The 20,201-nt window shown below is 39.5% G+C and overlaps 2 protein-coding genes across 5 annotated transcripts in view; one reads left to right on the top strand and one right to left on the bottom strand.

The window, feature by feature from the left end:
* GRAMD1B (GRAM domain containing 1B) overlaps nucleotides 1-20,201 on the bottom strand; it is a 301,019-nt gene that overhangs the window by 248,392 nt on the left and 32,426 nt on the right. The gene's annotated exons all lie outside the window — the stretch shown is intronic.
* The window catches only part of CLMP (CXADR like cell adhesion molecule), a 63,327-nt gene that overhangs the window by 32,938 nt on the left and 10,188 nt on the right, over nucleotides 1-20,201 (top strand). The window contains exons 2-3 of the mRNA XM_075190322.1: nucleotides 17,430-17,587; nucleotides 19,451-19,646. Coding sequence (XP_075046423.1) covers nucleotides 17,430-17,587; nucleotides 19,451-19,646 — 354 coding nt within the window. The remainder of the gene's footprint in view (nucleotides 1-17,429; nucleotides 17,588-19,450; nucleotides 19,647-20,201) is intronic.

Raw genomic sequence — 20,201 nt, 5'->3', positions numbered from 1 at the left:
TTCTTCATCACACGGTGCCTTTCTCTCCCCCTTCTTCATCACACTGTGCCCCCTCCCCCCTTCTTCATCACACGGTGCCTTTCTCTCCCCCTTCTTCATCACACTGTGCCCCCCCCTTCTTCATCACACTGTGCCTTTCTGTTTTCCTCCATTCCTTTACTTACCTTTATATTGGCTTCTTTCATCTCTCTCTTTTGTTTTCTTCTCTTGTCTTTTTGCTCGGTCCTCTCTGCGCCACTCCTCACTGAATGTCGGGTGTGACGTGATGTGATGACGTCACTTCGGACATTCAGTGCGAACAGAGGAGGGAAGAGGGATGCCGACGCCGCGATCATGATTTGTATTTTTTTTTTTTTTTTACCATGCTCCACCCACCAATGAAGGGATTGGGGCCGCCACCCCCCCCCCCCCCAAACCTTAATGACAATGCCAGAAACTAGAAGATGGCATCAGCCAATACTGTAATAACTACCACCATTAATTTTTGCACATATACATACACACAGTATTCTGCTCTTCCTGCGAAGACTACAACAAAATATCCACCCAATGGACATAAACAGATAGAAGGAAACATACAATAGTATTTTGTGCTTAGAAGGCTTATCATGGAAGTCATTAGCAGTGGCCAAGTTGTATTTATCCGCACAGGGTTGTATGGTGATTCTCCCATTTTATCAATCTATCTATGAGACAAAAAACATATATACTGGATTCATTCTGCAAACATTTTAAATATTCAAGAATGTTTATCTGGTTTTGGCGCTCAGAACTCTTGGGTAATGGTCGATCACCAGTGAGTTCCTTGAGATGGGCTCAGTCTGGGTGAAAAGGTCCATACAAATTATGCCTCCCTCTGGACACTATGATCGATAGATAGATAGATAGATAGATAGATAGTGTACAGAGAGAGAGGAGGTGCTCAGTACTCACAAAGTGGAAAAGTCCACTGTGCAGGGTCTATAATGAAGATACAAATCCATCATAAGTCCACTGAACAATGCACAGACCTGCAGAAGTAGTTGAAAAGTTATTTATTACAAACACATCCAGGAGAAATCCTTTATTCATCATTTCAAGAAAGTAATGACACTCACATTTCAATGACCTTCAACATTTTTTACATATTCAGACAACATAAATAAATTTTGATTTTCAAATTTGCCCAATATTGCAGTGTGTATGGCCCCAAAAGTAGCACCGATAAAATCTATTTAAAACCAATTATATTAATAACGAGTATATTGGTAAATCCGGTCAGAAGACATCCGTTATCGCGACCTCGCCCCACAGTCATATCAGAGCACATTTGCATTGGAATAGTGTTAAATAAAAGGGTTACAGTAATTGCTCAAAGTAGCAAAGGGGAGCATTGGGAAAAAAATTGTATATGTAAAAAATATATAATATATTCCCAAATGAAAACCTTACAAGCGATATCAAATTTTGCTTGGTTAGATTTAGTTATTCCTGGCAAAGCCATTGCAGCACAAAAAATGTTAAAAATTGTTAACGTCATTAAGGTGCAAATTATCTCCAGTCGTGACCCTTGATCTAGTTTAATCAATACCAGTGTTCTATGGGAAAATAGCTTTACTTGGTTGTAAAATGTACTGATGTGATCTTCATAGCAGTAATTCAGGGTATTACATAAATACCCATCAGATTTAATAAGTAGCAGTGTCTATTACATCTGATTCTGAATGATTTGATAAGAAAGCGTATACTTGTGAAATGACCAGGCAGATGTATTATTAGAAATGTGCCATGATGTTGAGGATTGTCCTGTAGAAAAATAAATGGAGCAAGAAACAAAAAGACAACTCTGTCCAAATTTGCTTTTTAACACATGTTGTAGTTGCACATTACATCCTATAGGGGGTGACGTACAAACAAATAAAAATGAAACATGCTTTAATTAGCTTCACATGCAGCAATCTACTGAAAACAAAACGTCATCTTTGTCAGTGGGGAGATGAGGGGAGTAGGTTCAAACTCCGAACTACTTCCCTAAAATCTCATCTATTATTCCCAAACAGTATAGAGTGCTATTTTGTCACCCAGTAAAATATTTAATCATGTCAACGCACAAGCTATTTTAAGGTCCATGCTAATTTAACTAACTTAATCTCCATCTGTTGGGAAGAGATTATTTTGAGCAGCAAAAACTGGGGCATAAAATTCATGTACTATACATTATTTGGCAGACACCGTGCCCCTCGCAGAGCAGGGTCCTCACGTTTGCAGAACACATTCATTTATGACAAATCGCCTTTCTCAAGCCCAATGATTTGTGCTCTACCTTCCCGGGTATTTTCTCCAGCTATTAAATGCATAAATGCTGTTTTTCAGCTTTGTTGAATAATGAAGGGCTGTCCACGTTAATTTGTTTGTTGCTGCGGTTTCATTCCAGTTGGGATTTTGCCAATTAAAACTAATTTTTATGGAAAGCAGCTGTTTTGTTGGATTTATGAGATAATGGGTGTGGATAAAGCCTCAGTTGTGTAAAAAGCAAATAGTATATTTTCCTTTCCCTTAACATCATAATCCACTCAACACAGTAAGGAGGGAAGGAGAGACGTGGGGAATTGGTTCCACAAATGTGATATCTTATTATCTTAACTACATGCACCAGACATCAACCTGAACTTTACATAATACAACCTGTGGCTCTTCAGTTGCTATGGAACTACAAGTTCCAGAACACTCTACCAGCCAAAGAGGGTAAATAAAACCAAATATTCCTACATTCCTCACACCCAATATAAAAATAATAAAAAAAACTTTCTTTACCAGAGCAAATAAAATAGAGTGATTTAGAAAGAGATGAAATGAGGATGCAAATCTGGAGTGAATTAAAGTCTGAGGAGCATATTATTGTTTATTTATATAGTGCCACCATATAACACAGCGATGTACAGAGAATATGAATTCATTTACATCATTCACTGCCCCGTTAGAGCTTACAGTGCAATTGGTCTATGTAACAAAGGGATAAAAGCCCTAAATCGTAAATAAAGCATTTTTTTCTTCAGTAAAACAAATTATTATTATTTATTTTATATTTTTTTTACTTTATTATTTTCATTTTGGTAAAAGTGGAACTGTAAGCATGTCCAAGCTTCCAGTTCTACTGGGTATATGTGAACCAGCAATGACGTATCACACAAGCAGAGAGGGACCCTGCACTGAATGGTGAAGTGGGAAAACTCCTCTTACAGCTGCAGACACTATTGTCAAGGAGTTACATTTGGCAATAGAAGATTCTCTATCGCTGTGATAAACATACAGCCCAACCTTGTGAAATAGATCTCTAAATTCTCTACCACACAAACATTGGGGTCCTTTTATCTCAGCAGCCAATTTATAATTAACAAACAGGACAAAATGATTTTTTTTATTATATTAAGGGGGCAAAATGATTGTATTATTATATTAAGGGGACAATATGTAGTACCACATGTGTGCATCATCAATAATTATTGTCCCCGTGATTCATAAGTCAATGGTCCCTCCTCTTATATTCTGAATGTCTCTTTCAATCAGTAGTAGGTATTTTTTCTGGTGGTTTCGACCACACCGCCGTCGATTTAGATGTCTTCAATCCGCCACACATTGCCCGCCATTTAATATCCCAGCCTCAATCTGCCCTGCAGTAAATGTGGTGGCTTGGAGCACTAACTCACCAGCGATGTGTGGTGGTTTAAAACCACTGCCAAACACGATCCTTGGGATATTGCAACAAATCTCCTCATCCATATACACCCAGTTGCCTCACACAAGCAAAGGAATGAGTGCAACAATGTCAGGGACAATCTAACAGACCATTCACATACAAACAAACCTTCATTAAGCAAGGCACTTCATTTAACCCTTGTTGTCCAGCAAGTTGTCACTAGTAGTTATTAAAAACCACTATGCCTGGCACTTACTCTGTAACTGAAGTAATAGCCCAAACAGTGCATCCACCACTTCTACAAGACTATAACATCATTGTCATTTCAAGCAATATATGGGGAGGAATTCAATTGGCCACGTTATTGCCGAAAGTAGTGCAGTCTGAGCTCTATTACCGTTATACGGTAATTTTAACCCGGATTTCTGCTCGCGGCTCAGGGAAAAATGAGCGTTAAAGATTACCGTACTAACGGTGATAATGCGCACTATTACCGGAGTAACGGTAATACTTCGCAGGCCGTGTCACCTTCGGCAGTAACGCTGCCAATTGAATCTCCCCCCTTAATGCTTTATGTTTCTCTAAGTTTTTTCTCCAACTCAGGTTTTCAAAAATCATTGATTTAAAATTGTATCAACCCTCGTTCCGGATTAGCTTCCCGCAGGGCGATTGTTATGGTTAGAGGTCAGAGTTACTACCAGCATAACAGTTCTCTTGCTGTCAATAAAAGTTTATTTTGCTTTCTTTAAGCCGTAAATGTGGGCCAATAGAAGAAGCTGCTGGTAATATTAAAATGTGCTTTCTTTGAAGTTGTGTAGGACGGTCCAGGCGGACTTTAAGGGGGGTGAAATGTTTCACCAGATGTGAATTTGGCTATGAACTGTGATGTCTTTGTAGTTAGAATATGAATAATGGACATTGATCTTTGTTGAGCTGTGAAACACCTTCTTTCCATCAGTAACTATGAGTAGTGTCTTTGGCTATTTGGTAAGGAGGTGGCAAGAAAGACTTCATCACAATTTACTTTTTAACACAGCTGCAGTGAAAATTAGGGTAAGATAAAATAGTGTATTTTACCACTATGTTCCATATATGAAGATGTAACTTTTTAGCTTTAGATGTTCTTAAACTTTTGAGGTAGAATGTAGTCACAGTATTTCATTGCGTTTAGGGGTTGCCAAGCAACTGATTTTCAAATTTTCAACATATTCAAGAACAGATGAATTTCGGAAAACATTTCTGCCTACAGGGCGCTAATTGCTGTTGAACAGGAAAGTGCATGAAATAATAGTGGAACAACCCTGTAACTAGAGAAACTTGAAAATAAAGTTGATGTTCTTACCTGCACTGACCCCAAATAATACATTGAGAACAATAGCAGGGCCTTAATGATTAACTCGCAGATGAGTTTCCACATACAGTAAAAACATAAAGAAATAGTAAGCAGCTTTTACTGTGTATGTAGTTTATATACATATTATTTATGTCTTTATTTAATGGTATTAAGAAACTGGAAACCTTTCTAGCACTGCCTGGACAACGGCTGCTGTGTGAATCGGTTGCCCGTGCCTTCATGTAGTCTTGCAGAATAAATCTGTGTAATTATGGACTGGCCACACTCAGCTACTGTAAAAACTGCTCTTATAAGGTCTGGTGCAGTGTTGGGCGTAAAATGGGCGTTATTTACTCTATAAAAAAAGCCAGATGGAAATATAGGTTGAATAATTTGATGAGTAAGTCTAGAAAAAGATTGGGTTTACACTTGCCTCTCTGTCTGTCTGTATTACCCAGTATTGTTTTAGTACTGTGTTTGTTCCCAATTGTAACGCGCTACGGAATATGCTGGTGCTATATAAACAAATGTTGATTATGATGATGCTGATAGGTTATTAATCCCCATAAGGTGAGCCATACACATCTTGAGATCTGTGCAGGTCTGCACCAGTAGAATATGTGCCTGGTATATACCCCACTTGTGCCTAGTGCGTACCCATAGTGGGTTATATTGGGCTGAGTCACCTGCATTTTTTTTTCCTTTAAAATCCTTTTAATAGGCTGCTCAGTCAAGTCTTGCCCCCCCCCCCCTCCCCCCCCTCGGGCTAAAATTTGCCAGCCCTCCCCTGCTTGTGCCCATGTTTTTTTTTGTTTTATCAATAATACTTACAAAAAAAAAGTCTAATACAGCAGCAACAACGCCCTGTCTTGAATACAAAAAATGCTTAAACATGCACATATCAACATAAAATATGACTGAGCAACGAAGAAGGTACCAAACATCTTCATCGGTACAAATGCAAACAGTCCATCACAAACAGATTCATCTGCTATTTACACCTGCCCCTGACACTCGCAGATATATATGCTCCTTTTTACCTGTTTGCATCCATTCACAATTGCTCTAATACACCCTTACTGTACTCTGCCTACATCACAAAGCACCCTGCCTCACCTCTCTGGGCGCAGGCTGGTGCAAGTGGCAGTATACTGCAATTCTGCATGGGCACATAAGTGTGTGTCCACTATCTGAAATGCACAGAGTGATTTCACGCTACGATAGGCTATGATACACTACAAATCTATTTCATGCAAGAGTACTGAGTCTGAGGCAGTTATTAATATTGGCACTGTGTGGGTGTCTTAGTGTTTGGAAAGCAGCAAGCCGCAGCAATCGTCTGGCTGTGCAATTGTCTGGTGTTAGGGTCCCCCTGTGTCCCCCTCCCCATTGATATTACTAGTTGCTGTGACAAACACAGATCAAACTTGTACCACTCAGAGCTGCGGTAAAGTTTTGAGAGCGCTACATGTCCCACTTTTTGTGTTTATCACCATTATACAATGCCTACAGTAAAAACCCTGGTAGACAGTATATTTCACAGCGTGCAAAATACACTATAGGTGCAGCTACCCTGTGTCCTAGTTTTCCAAAGACACTTCCTATTATTATTATTACTACCAGCCTTTATTTATACCGCTAACAGGAGGGCTGGCAAATTTTAGCCAGAGGGCAAGACTCGACTCATGCCCCTCTGCCCCCCAGCCCAGCCTGCCCCTGACCGCTAACATATTACACGATACTTAGCAATGAATACCTCTTCCTGAACTGGGAGTTCAAAACAAAAAGTCAAAATAAAAATTTCTGGGAAAGACAAATACATTTCAGAATTACCAATAATGAAGGAAATTCATAATGAGCGTTACAATATAATATTCCTATTTAATAAAACAATGCACCTCGTCCACAGGAGGGCGTCAGAGTGGGGTCACCAGTGGGAATGGATTCATTGCTCATATCTTTATTTCATTATTCATCAAGAAATCATCATCATCATCACCATTTATTTATATAGCGCCACTAATTCCGCAGCGCTGTACAGAGAACTCACTCACATCAGTCCATGCAGGAAAACACATAGGGGCATATTCAATTATCACCGTTTTCCGCAGCGTTAAAACTACTACCGTTATTACGGTAATAGCTGGGTTTCAGCTCGCGGCTGTTTACGCATAACACGAGATTTTCGGCGTTTACGCCGACAATTGAATATACCCCATAGAATCCAGATGACATACACAGACTGATGTGAATGAGTTCTCTGTACAGCTCTGCGGAATGATGATGATGATGATATGGACAAAAGTGGGAAATGTTCCCTATGTGATGAGATTTATTCATGTTTATGAAAAGTTGTTATGCTGTGACCAATGTATCTTGCAGTATACAGAGTGTGTATATAGTAAATCTCACTGTAGTGCCAGAAAAAACAGTAACAGACTTCTTAAAAATAATAGCATCCTGGAGACAAAACATTCTGTGTTGCAATTCCCTAAAGGTTTAAACAAAATTCTTCACATTTGGCAGCTTTTCCAGATCTGTCCTTTAGTTCAGCTGTTTCTCTGAGGAGGTGTGGAAAATAATGGAGGGAAATAAACATTCTTGCAGTGGTTTAGAAAGGACCACGCTCGTTTACACGTCATTTCTCCGAGAGGCACATATGAAGGGACTAAACATCTCATTGGATGTGTGTAGGGGCCCGAGTTTGACTGATCACTGTTTTTAATGTAAGATTTGTATTCCCTCTAGAGATGAACTCACGAGCCTGGCTGCAAGCTGGCTGCAGGCTGCACGCACTGGGGATTGCTCTGGCTCATGGGAGCAGATGAGCTTTCATCTTTTGACCCTGAGTTTCAAAGAGGACTGATGAAAAGCATCTGTCCTGGAATTGAAGCTTTGTTTAAAAATCAGGGAGCTTCTCCTTAGGGAGACAAACTAATTATCTACAACCACTTTGTGGTGTCTTCTGAATTTACTATTTTAATTAATATACATTTGTTAAGCTTAAATAGATTGGCGGTGGGGATTATGTTTACCACTGGTTTGCTTTTTGCAATCTGTGTACACAGTCGCACTCACCACCTGATCGAATGACCTGAGATAATGATTTGGGCCCTGCATGCTGTGAATGGGGTCCACAGGTGAAGACGTCATGTCAGAGAACTGACATTTGCATCCCCCCTCATTAAATGTTCCTAATCATTCCAGAATCCTGCACTATTCACACTAATTAAGGTAATTATCTGTCTTTATTTTAAAAAAAATTGCTATTTGATACATTTACCCCAAGGTCTTCTGAGCTGCCAAAAAGCCTAGTGATGGCCATTTTTCCTGGGCGCCTCTGTCCTTTTCACATAATTGGTCCTGCTGCTAACCTGTTGTTGGTTCTGTATTAGAGAACTGTCAGCTCCCAGGGTGCAGCCCCCATGGCGTTGGCTGGGGGAGGACTCGGAGGACATTAGTAAAATGTTACTGTAGGTGGCAGTGGAGCTATAAACTGCTTAACATGATAATACCTGTGTACCTCCACAAAGCCTCACAAAGCCCTCTCAAGGCCCAAGCTAAGGGTAGGCAAAACCTGTCTCAGAAGCACAAATGCAGGTGTATAATGTCCCGCAACAGGGAAGAAGCTTTGTGCTCTGTTGCACCGTGTTATAACAGGGTTCTCCACCCCAAATCTATTTTAAATATGTCCTTTATGTGTATATATAATATATATACATATATAATATATATACACATAAAGGACATATTTAAAATAGATTTATATATATATATATATATATATATATATATATATATATATATATAATATATATATATATATATATATATAATATATATACGGTATATAGTTTATTTTTTTATTTTTTTTATTTACCCTCCAGGGCACATTCTCCATCAGCTATTCAGCTCCTCTCCTCTGTGGTCTGCTTATCATGGTGGAGATGCTGGGGTTACTGTGCAGAGAGCATAGTATATACTGTATATATATATATTATATATATATCTTTTTTTCACAGAATTTTTTTAAAAAAAAATTTGCCTGATTCTTGTGCAGAGTCAATAAATAAGCCAGTGCAGTACAACTATACACAGGTACACACGTTTATTTCACATTAGTACAATAGCTGGCTCACAATACAGATAGGAAAGGCTTCTTCTCACAGTATGCTGAACTGAAGCTCTGACAGTCACTGACAATTACTCACAGTCTGGAAATAGAGCATTGCTGTAACCTGCAATTTACAGAAGTGCAATAAAGGCTGAGCACCACCTGGGAGCACAGGGTTTACCACGGTATGAAGTGGAAACATAGCAGAGATTTATAGAGTTCAGTGGCCATGAACCCAATATGTCTCGTTCCAGTTATTTATTCATATTATTTCACTCTCTCATTCATATCTGGTGCAGACTACAGGAAGAATTTGTTGATGTGGTGTTAGGGAAATGTTGTTAAATATTCATATATATCAGTAAATACATGTCATATAAAAGTTAAAATATAAATAAAATAAAAATAACTAGTTCACACTGCTGCTCTATGATGTGGCTGGTCTAAGCAGTGACATCATCAGCGGGAGTCAGTGGTGCACTACACAGTCAGCTCTTTCCCACATGGAGCGGTGGTGGTGGACACTGAGCACTCCTGCAGCGGACACTGCAGCAGAAACCTCAGGGGGGTGGTTGGGGCACACTTGGCAAAGGGAGAATGATGGGGGAGCATATGCAACAAGAGTAGAGAGGGCTTATGTCAGATTTTCCATCCCCACCCTCCCTTTGTCATGCATGTCCCCCCACCATTCTCCCCATGCAGGGCCTGATTAGGCTGCAGCACAGGGCCAAGACATTTGAGCAGCACCAGCATTGTTTGTGGTGCAAAATTGAGTCAGACAGAGATATAAACTGAAATTAATTTTGGATTATAAGAGAATAGTTGTTCTCCAAAGTAAAAAGAAAACATGAAAGAGAAAATGTAGTAAAGAGTAACTTTGCACCTTGGCAAAACCATGTTGCATTGGAGGGGAGGCAAATTTAAAATGTGATGGCAGATTTACAGTTGGACTAAGGCATGTTCTAGATCAACTTTACATTCCAATGTACAAATAAAGCGATCAAGTATTTGTGTGCTACATGAAAAACCAGCCAGTATTTATCTTATGTGGAAAATAAATCAATAACTTGCACCCCTTGCATTGTAACATGGATTTGTCCAGGAGAAAACTTACTAATTTTTTTGCCTTCTTTTCCTTAATGAATCAGGCCCAATGAGTCATCCTTGGGCGGGTAGCACTCATTCCTGCCTGCGCTCTGGTATACAGTTCTGATTTCAATGAAAACTAAATCAGTGACACAATTTGCTGTGACCCTTTTAAAAGGCCAAGTGGAGCTGAGTTTTAAAAACACAGGAACATAAATATTGGGGGGGGGGGGGGGTGAAGGAAGCCAGATTTGAAACTAAGGATGAGTTTGTTTTTACTAACCGCGTATTAGCTTGGGGTGGAAGGAGAGGGGGGCGCTACAAGCCTAGGGTGGCCTGAACCCCGTGTTATATATGTGGGGGAAAGAGCTACTCTTGCACATATTACAGCTAAATGATGAAAAGCCTCTGCACACAAGCCAGATTTTCTGTGTGAACTCTTTGTTATACACTAAGTATATCCAGTTGCCCATACATAAAGAATGACAACGTACAGCAAGTGGAATGGACGCACTCGCGCTGTTTCTAGGTACCACAATTAGACTTGTTTATTCAACAAGGTTATCTTTAATCATGACAGTGTGAACATACAGGACAGCTCGTTAGGTTACCAGGGGACCTGCTGTCCTGCCCTTTATTATTACATTGTCAAAATTAAAAAGCTTCCTGGTAGAAGCAGCGTGACTGCAGCCGTTCTGCTTGCTGTATTTTGTGATTTATTTACGGTGGAGGAGCCGCGTAGATCTCTGTACCGGAGACACATCGAGGTCTCACTCCAGCTGACACTCACCACACAAATTACAAGCACTTCTACAAGACATAGGGGCATATTTAATAAAGCACGATAGTGCTTTTAACGGATAATTAAGGTCCCACAGTGTCCTCCGCAAATTTATTAAGGGGGCATCGCAGCAGATATCATGGATATCTGCTGCTTTGCACTCCTCTTCGTTTTTGGGAGCAGTCACCATTCAACAGAATGGTGACTGCTCCTGGCCGCAATCTAACAAGTCCCGAAAAAACATTTTTTTCGGGAACTTGTCATGTTAATGTACGCCAGCTGCAGCTGGCGTACATGAAGAAATCCACTGCTGTCAGCTCTGCTCCGGAGAGCAGAGCTGGACAGCGCATGTGTGGAGGGATCACATGATCCCTCCCTGTCACTCAGCGCTCTCTCTCTGCAACGACAGAGAGGGGATCTGTGTGCGCATGTCCAGTTCTTGGAACTGGACATGCGCACTTGAAGAGTGAAGAGAAGACCCGAAGACAGCGCTTCCGAAGAGGGGGGTAAGTATGTTTTTTTTTATCACTGAAACAGCAGTTTTTCGGAACTGCTGTTTCTCTGCACGGCTGTACATAAATGTGAGAAGTAGTTCAATCCTTATCATTGCGATAAGGATTGAAAACTACTTTTCACTTTATGTGAATAATGATAAATGTGCCCCATAGTGCAGATGTTCAGGAACATTCTGTGTGTTTTATACATATAGAACTGGTATAGAAATTAGCACCCGACTTACGGAATTAAATCTGGCATACTTTGCAGTTGTTCATACACAAAATAATATAAGAGGGGTTACATTTATGTGTAGTTGTATCTTGCTGGCAAGTACTAGTACCATGGGCTTCAAATGATGTATCTTCATGTAAGACCCATACAGGGATCTCTGCAAATTAAAAGTGCGATCCCACATACACTTGTTTTTTTACCGCCCATTTTGTACCTTTTTAACATTGAGCCGAAACTGATTTTTACAAAGGGGCTGTCCTATAACTCAGTCTTCAAATGTATACAGCTGTCAGAGCAAATAAAGCCTCTCTATAGGAAACACTTGCTTTCTGTTTATTCCCAGAACAGAGCGACCGGAGCATAGTCTGAGCCAGTCAGTCAGGAAGCTCCTTGGTGGTCAGACAGACGTTGGATGGTGGTGAGGTTTTATGCTATGAATTCCAAAAACCTTTGTGCTCACTACATCACGTCATATGACTCGTTGTCATGGTAATTGTATGACACCTCGCAAACGGTAGCAGAATGAATCAAAACTATTAGTAAAAATTAGCGACTCCGATGTAACTTCTTACAGGAATAAGAGTGATTCATGTTAAAGAAACACACCTCATTTTTTAGGGGATTTTCAAAATATACAAATGCATGTTTGTGGTGTTGTATGTTGTTTATGACATGTAGAAGGAATCAGTGAGAATATTGTGTCCCTCACACATCCTCAGAACCATTTACAGTAAATTCCCCTTTTACACAGAAAGATCAGACGGTAGAAACGCTCAGTGGGTTGTACTAGAGAGATGTCACAGACGGAGAAGAGGTTTCATCAGTGAAAAGTGCACTCAATTATTCAGAAAAAAACACTAAAATGCATTGATAAAAATACATTTCCCGAATGGAGTTAAATCCTTTGAGGAAAGTAAAAAACAAAAACACAGATCTATCTGGTCTGTCCCATTTTTGCGTATCAGTTTTTGGGAGAGGAGAGGGTTAGTGTTTTATTTACTTTTATTGATAGTCAAAATCTTAACTATAGCACTATATTAATCCCATTTATTCTTTAATTAATTTACTGCATTAGTCCCCACCACAACTACTGGAAGACAATCACATGTATCTATTCCCCTGTTCTAGAAATCCTCTTATACTAATAATGCTGATTTCCTTTCCTTGCTTATTAATACATTTTATATATTTGAATGTTTCTATCACATATATGTAAACTTAAACAATTACATCACATCCAACTAATTCTGTTTCTATTATAATAATTTTGTGGTTGGAGCAGATCTGTTATGTCACGTGGGTAAACAAGAAAACATTGTACTGCCTCCCTCTTAGAAGGATGTGGTTTTCCATTTATAATCTTGGCAACTAGATCTTACACAAGCAATTGGGCTGGCAGGAGACCTGTAAAAACACTGCTGACATATTGCAGGAGTAGTAAATATCTTAACTGTTTCTCTGCCTCAAAGTAAGGAGCAGAGTCTATTTGCATCAATGTAGCAGAAGTGAGTTATTGCCGGAAACAAACATCCTTAGCAACCATTCAGAGAACTGCTCAGGAACAATAAAATACATTTTATGTCGTGTTACACAAAATGTCAGTGGAGAAGATTCTGGATTCATTATGACAGATTAAACAATATTGTTGTTAATCCATAATGCATGTCAGTATTAATCACAAACACTGTATTCATGCCCTAATCTCATTTAAGTGTTCATTGTAGCCCCAGCAGGATGAGATAACTGGATAAGATAACTTGGAGTTGCAGTCTTTCAAGATGAAAATTGGATCTGGATCACAAGGATCCACATACTATTCAGTTACAATAAATATGGTTTTTATTTGGTCACTTACTGGGCAGGAAATGTCTGTCACACCCATAGAGTGAACCAGCACTTGTAATTTTTAATACAAATATATCAAGAACAAAATATCCTGTAATATTGTTAGCAATAGCAATAAATTCACTTAAACCCAAATAAATGTTATTTTTATTATTGTTATCTTTTATTTATAAGGCATCACAAAGGGACTGCAGCGCCGTACATGAAATAACGCCGTCCACATATCACAGACATGACAAACCATGAGATTTCAGCTTGCCTTACCACTCCTCTAAATGCGCAGTTTATTGAGCTACGTTGCAAATGCAACTGGAGAAAAAACGCTGCAGATATAGCCCTGTATAAAGATCCATTGATCTCTATGACGCACTGCCTGTATTGCACAAACGGATGGCAGTAATATACGCAGCCCTGTGGTTACCACGAGACAATGATGTCCGCACCATTTTCTTGCAGTCTCCTTCGGACCTGCGTCTATCACTGTTGCTTTTGTGGACAGCAGGGGCAGTGCGACAAAAGGAATCCATCGATCGCTACGCTGTGCTATTTGTCCAGAGGTTTTTTTGTTAACATAACATTATAGAACATTAATGTTATTTGACTATGGAATTAAAGGGATGGATTTTTTGAAGATAAAGGTAGACAGACTTTGTGGTAAGCCACTCTTGACCTAACAGTGACTATAACCGTGTCCAATTTCACCATATATATATATATATATATAGTAGACAACATTTGAAGAGATCCAGACAACCAAACTGCTATGTCTGTGGCTAATTTAGAGTTATATTATGGTTCATGATTTAAAATCAATGTATTAATCTAAAATGTATTTAGAGATTATAATAATGGCTGTAAAATGATGTTCTTACATTGAATCTATAACATAACTGTAGGTATATCTAGCAACACTCTTTAGAATTGGAACATTTCAAAACTGTTTTGGGAATTTTTAAAAGCAGAGCCAATTTCTCCTGTGACACATACATAGGTCAGTAAATATAAACATAGCATTGCCTTTCCAGCATTAAATCATTTCCTGACCACTCTTGGAATGAGATTGTCAATCAAATAAATCTTAAACATGTCTACAGTTAAATGTCCCTGTGACCTTTTCCTACCACAGTAAGTCTTCCAGAACATTGGCTTGGTCTTTGGAGACTTCTAGGAGCAACAGGAAATATTGATGTTACATAGGTTTTAAATAGCCAGCAGCCAGTTCCTTCTGTCATCTAAGTAAGCCAGTAATGTCCGTACTAAAAGGTAAATTTTTCTCTCATCATATTGTGACCTTTTACTAATACTGGTTATCACTATACGACATTATATTTTTTCCATAAAGCACCACGGTAATGCACAGCGCTGGAACATCAGTGAAGGGAACATCATACATAAAATAAGAGACATACAAGTGCTTCTGTTTACAATTGAGTGGAGAAGGGGGTACATTGGAGAAACAAATATTATACCGGATGGGACATCAGCGTGTTTGGGTGGGTTGCAGGGAGGAGTGAGTTAGGTGCTTGTTTAGTAGGTATCAGAGAATAAATGCGTTTTTATAAAACGTGTAAAGCTTTTGAGGCTGGGAGAGAGTCATGTAAGGAATTCCATGAGTAGGTAGCATAACGGAAGAAGTCCTGTAGATGGGGGCGACTGGTGATTGTGAGAGAGGAGGAGGTGCAGATCAGAGGTAGATCGTAGGTGACGGGAGGGAAAGTATATGGAGATGAAGGTTGAGATGTAGGAAGTGGTGGTGAGGTTGAGGTCCTTTGTAGATGAGGGTGAGAATATTGGATTAAATCCTGGAAGGAGCCAGTGTGGGGAGCAAAGTGGAGCACCAAAGAAGGAAGATCAGCCCTGCAGCAGCATTTAGGATGAATTGAAGGACAGATGGGTAAGGCTAATTCCAACTAGCAGGAGGTTGCAGTAGTCAAGCCTGGAAATGAACAGGGAGTGGATTAGGTTTATAATTGGAAGGGGGGGGGGGTGCTGGCAATATTTCAGTGAGAGATAGAGATTTATGGATCTTTACGCCCTGCTAGTGCTCTGGCCATTTTCTCTAGTTACATTCCCTTTGGAATGCAGCTTAATAAACCACTGGTGTCGGTGAGCTGTTATATCAGAATGAACACCCACACTCACATTACTTGGCTCACAGTCAGGACAGGGTAATGGATGGTCTTGTCCTCTGGCAGGGCTCTCAAGCTCACATTGGCGGCTCTCTGCGACATGACTGGCCTCCTGTTCTCTCTACTTTAGCTGTTTACATATTGAACTCCACTCATTAATATAATTTGGCTATAAGAGATCAATTAGCGGCCATCTATTTGCATTGCTTAGTTTCCATTTCCATAAGGACAGCTGCAGGAATCAATTCCTATTTAATTTATAAAGTGATCAGCAAAGGAGGTGGTACGACTTTTGCTTTACCCTATCTGTACACAACATACTATAGGATTAAAATGTGTTTTTATTACATTATTAGGCTGTGTACAAATAGTATTCAATGCTGAAGTGGCAATTATCTAAAACATAAGTCTAACGCTTGCGTATCGTATGCTTCTGTCAGGTACCAGTATCTACCTACTGGTACCCCTGGGGTAAGTACTACTCTTCAAGTCGCGTCCAATTATACATGTGGACGTAAATGCGCTCTTACTTGCATATTAAAGGATTTGTGAATTTTTCAAACTTTATATACTAATGTTTCTGTACACCTGTATGCAATGTGGAAGAATACTAATGGTGAATTACTATATAAATAAATGTATATAACATGCCAGGCCACTACAAAGTGCACATCTACGTGGATGATTTTTAAAAGGTTTCTTCATAATCCATTACCTGAACTGAGGTTTAAAGGGGATTTCTATTCTAAAAATCCATTTTAATAAATCCCCTCCTTTCCCTTTAACAGTACTTTGAATGGATCTGTCCTTATTTTTTACAACCAACCAATACGCTGATAGTGAGTGTTAGATGAAAAGATGTGTTGATCTGTAACATTTATGTATGCCTGGTAATGGAAAAAGAAAAGAAAAGATTCAAGGAATGCAATTGGATATAACATACTGGCATTCAGGCAGTTTACGCAGCTTAATAGTGCCCTCTTGTGTTTGCAGGCTGAACTGTAGTTGAATTACCTGGATAGAGTAATGTGGATTTGCATGAGAGTTTTTTTTGTATTTTGTCACTAAATTCCAGATTTATGAATGTATACCCAGTGGTGGAAGTGTGCGGTATATGGGGGTGTCCTACTGCCACTCCTCCTACTTCCTTTATTGTAACACTATCACACTGCAGTCACTTACATTATATATATATATATATATATATATATATATATATATATATATATATATATATATATATATATCTCTTTGTTCCACTTTGACCACTGTGTATAAAATTAAGATAACCTTTTTAAAAATTGAAAATCACACTTGCATTGTATGTACCAGGTTTGATGACTTAAGAATGGCTGCCACCACTGTGTGCAACAGGAGCACTTTAAAGTGAAAATATTTGGCTCAGCCCCCGCTGTATGAAGCGACTGGTATATTTCAGAGTTTCAAAGTAATTCACAACATGAACATTTGATTGCTGGGCTTTGCCACTTCATTTGTTAACTAATAGCTAACGGTAAAGATAAAAATTCTGAGCACAATAATGTGAGTTAACAAAAGCTAAGTTATAACATAAGAACAAAATTATTTGTCTTTGGTAGTTAAAACCACTGTACACTCAGGGCAGTCGTTGTTATATAAGACCAGAAATGAGTTGGATCAGTGAGTGAGTTGAAAAGTATATCCTTATATCCATAATCTCTAAGGTGACCCCAACCTTTGTGTGCTATGTTCCATAGGTCTCTGCTGTGCCATCGGAACATACGGATCTCTGACGGAGATCAGAAGTGTGTCCGAGGAGAATGTGACGCTGCCCTGCCAGCACACACTGGGATTGGCAGGAAACAATCTGGACATTGAATGGCTCTCAAACATTTCTGACCACGGGCAGAAAGTGGTAAATATTTCCTCACGGGTTTATTCATAACTTTAGGGTTAAATTCTAAGTATTTTGGGGAAGAGAACCACATTTCCCTCTGAAGGTTCAGCCAAATGCCAAAACCATTACTAAATATATTTGTCAGCCAATCCGACTCCTGTCACTGGCAATAGCAAGGCTACGCAAACCTGACATTTATTATAAATCTATTTATGTGCTGGCATAGTCATTATAAGTAAAGTTACACACTATAAATTTGATTTATTGCCATCCTATTATTTTATAAACAGTGTGACTGGATCACTTACAAGTAACTTATGGTATAAATTTATTTAAAGGACATAGCGGAGGGCGCTTATTTATATAATTACCAATGCACTTATTTTAGATATTGTTGTATATTTTGATATAGGAAATCTCTATTTCTGAGACCAAGGGAGAAAATGTGCTTTTCTGTTTAACCTTGTTAAAGGAAATGCTATTTCTGATGTATATATCTGATACAATAAGCCTTTGTTTAGAAAGCCTTTTGTATAACGAAATGCCATGTTTGGGGTTTGTGACTTTCTGTGGGAATGTGTATTCTGCAACTGTTGGAAGAAAGCACCATGCTAATCTCATGTTAATTAGACATTTTGATGTTAGTGTCCAATACTCCTTAAGGGAAAGGAAGGGGTAATTAAACTTGCTGCTAGATTTCCCACGTCTAAAAACAAGATGCAGGACATCACAGTATTTCTAGAATTTCACAGATAAGAGTAAATATTGTTAGCTGTGCAATGCATGTAAATCCATGTTTAGGTAAACACATTGCATCCGGATTCTAAAAATAGCCTGTGTCAAAATCTGTATAAAAATCACTGTCTTGTACGCTGAAATGTATAATTCTGATGTTTCATCTGACCTGACCACTGATACCTTTAATCAGTGGAACTGTCCTCGTCAGGACACTTGAGCAATAATTTTGCTTCAAGACCCTGCTTGACAACTTCAATATTACTGTAATCCTGTGGCCTACAGATTAGACCCTAAATCTAATCCGTCCTTTGGCTGTTTCTGAGGTTTGGACCCAGCTCTCCAGTACCACCGCTCTGCCGCTACCCAGCTGCTCTAGTCAGTGTGATTGGCCGGGGGGGAGATCCATCCACAGCACCCTGATCTATAGTAAGCGGTCAGGGGTAGCAGCCCAAGTGTACCAGCACGGGAGTACACTAGCAGCGACAGTTACCCAGAAGGAACAAAGTTCTGAGTGCCATAAAGGAGTCCAGTGGTGGTAGCAGGCTCCTCCAAGTGCGGCAGGAGGAGCATATTCGGAATAATGAAAGGGGACGGTGGCAAAGTAAACCCAGCCGGTTCCCAGCAACAACAGACAGGGTGGCATAGGTGGTCCATCCTGTCACACATAGAAAGAGGCAATTCATATAAAAAACAACTGAACTACAACTACATGGAACTACAAGTGTTAGCAATCCCTCAAGCTGGCAGGGAATGCTGGGACATGTAGCTCCATAACAGTTCTACACAAAGGAATCATTTGCCTGCTTTTACTAAAGCAAATATATGGATGTAAAACATAATTTCTAACAGGCTGATCTAATGAGATGGCATCTGGTAAAATTAACACTGTGTGACCCTATATTCTTCTGCCACTATTCACAAAACCAATAGATATCATATCCAAGGTTGTGGCCAGCAGGTAAAGTATTGGAGGGGGCACATGTGGCCCTAGTGCCACCATGGATATACAGGGACACTAAGAACAGAAAGTAAAAGACTCTAGGCACTAGTATCAGACACTTAGGCCATTTACCCTGAGAGGTCTCTGAAGACCCTGACAGTTATACTGAAACTGTATATGTAATGCACATTATTGTTTGTCAGATACTCAGCTACAGTGGAGGAAAAGTCTATGAAAATGAAGACTTCAAGGGCCGTTACCGGTTCTTTTCCAACTACTCAGCTGGAGACGCGGCCATCTTTATCCGATCTCTACAGCCCAGTGACGCTGGGCTGTACATATGCAAAGTGAAGAATGCCGGCAATTATGAATGGAAGTACATCAGCTTGAAGATTTTAGGTGAGTTATCTGGAATAGGGACCACTGGTCCACACGTATCACCATTACTACTAGTAACACACTGTTCTCAGATACTGCTTGTCTGTTCCTGCAAGATGGGGGCTCTGCCCTCTGATTGGCCTATTCTTCCCAGTGTGCCCCTTTAGGTTTCCAAGTTTCATACTAGCAGCATAAACCTTTTACACCACAGCCCACTTATGTCATACCCACAACACTTATATATCAGCATGATATACCACCCATGTGCAGTAAGTTAAACAACACAGTGACCACCCAAGCCCCAATATAACCAATATTTGCCACAGCTTCATGCCCATCATATAATACAGCCCTAATATCCAATAGATACCTTAAGACTCATGCTAAAACCCAGCCCCTAACCCAGCCCCAGCATACGTACCCCAAGTCCAGTATGTAATACAATTCTACTATATAATGCAGCTCCAAGTCAAATGTACAGCACAGACTCATGGGCGATCTATGATACAGCCTAATACCTAGTATATTAAAACAAACATATCCATATATTACATATCCATGTCCAGTATATAGCAC

This window comes from Mixophyes fleayi, chromosome 11, assembly GCF_038048845.1.
Source record: "Mixophyes fleayi isolate aMixFle1 chromosome 11, aMixFle1.hap1, whole genome shotgun sequence".
Classification (NCBI taxonomy): Eukaryota; Metazoa; Chordata; class Amphibia; order Anura; family Limnodynastidae; genus Mixophyes; species Mixophyes fleayi.
Note: the sequence above shows the minus strand (reverse complement) of the source record. Positions and strands in the feature narration are given on the sequence as shown.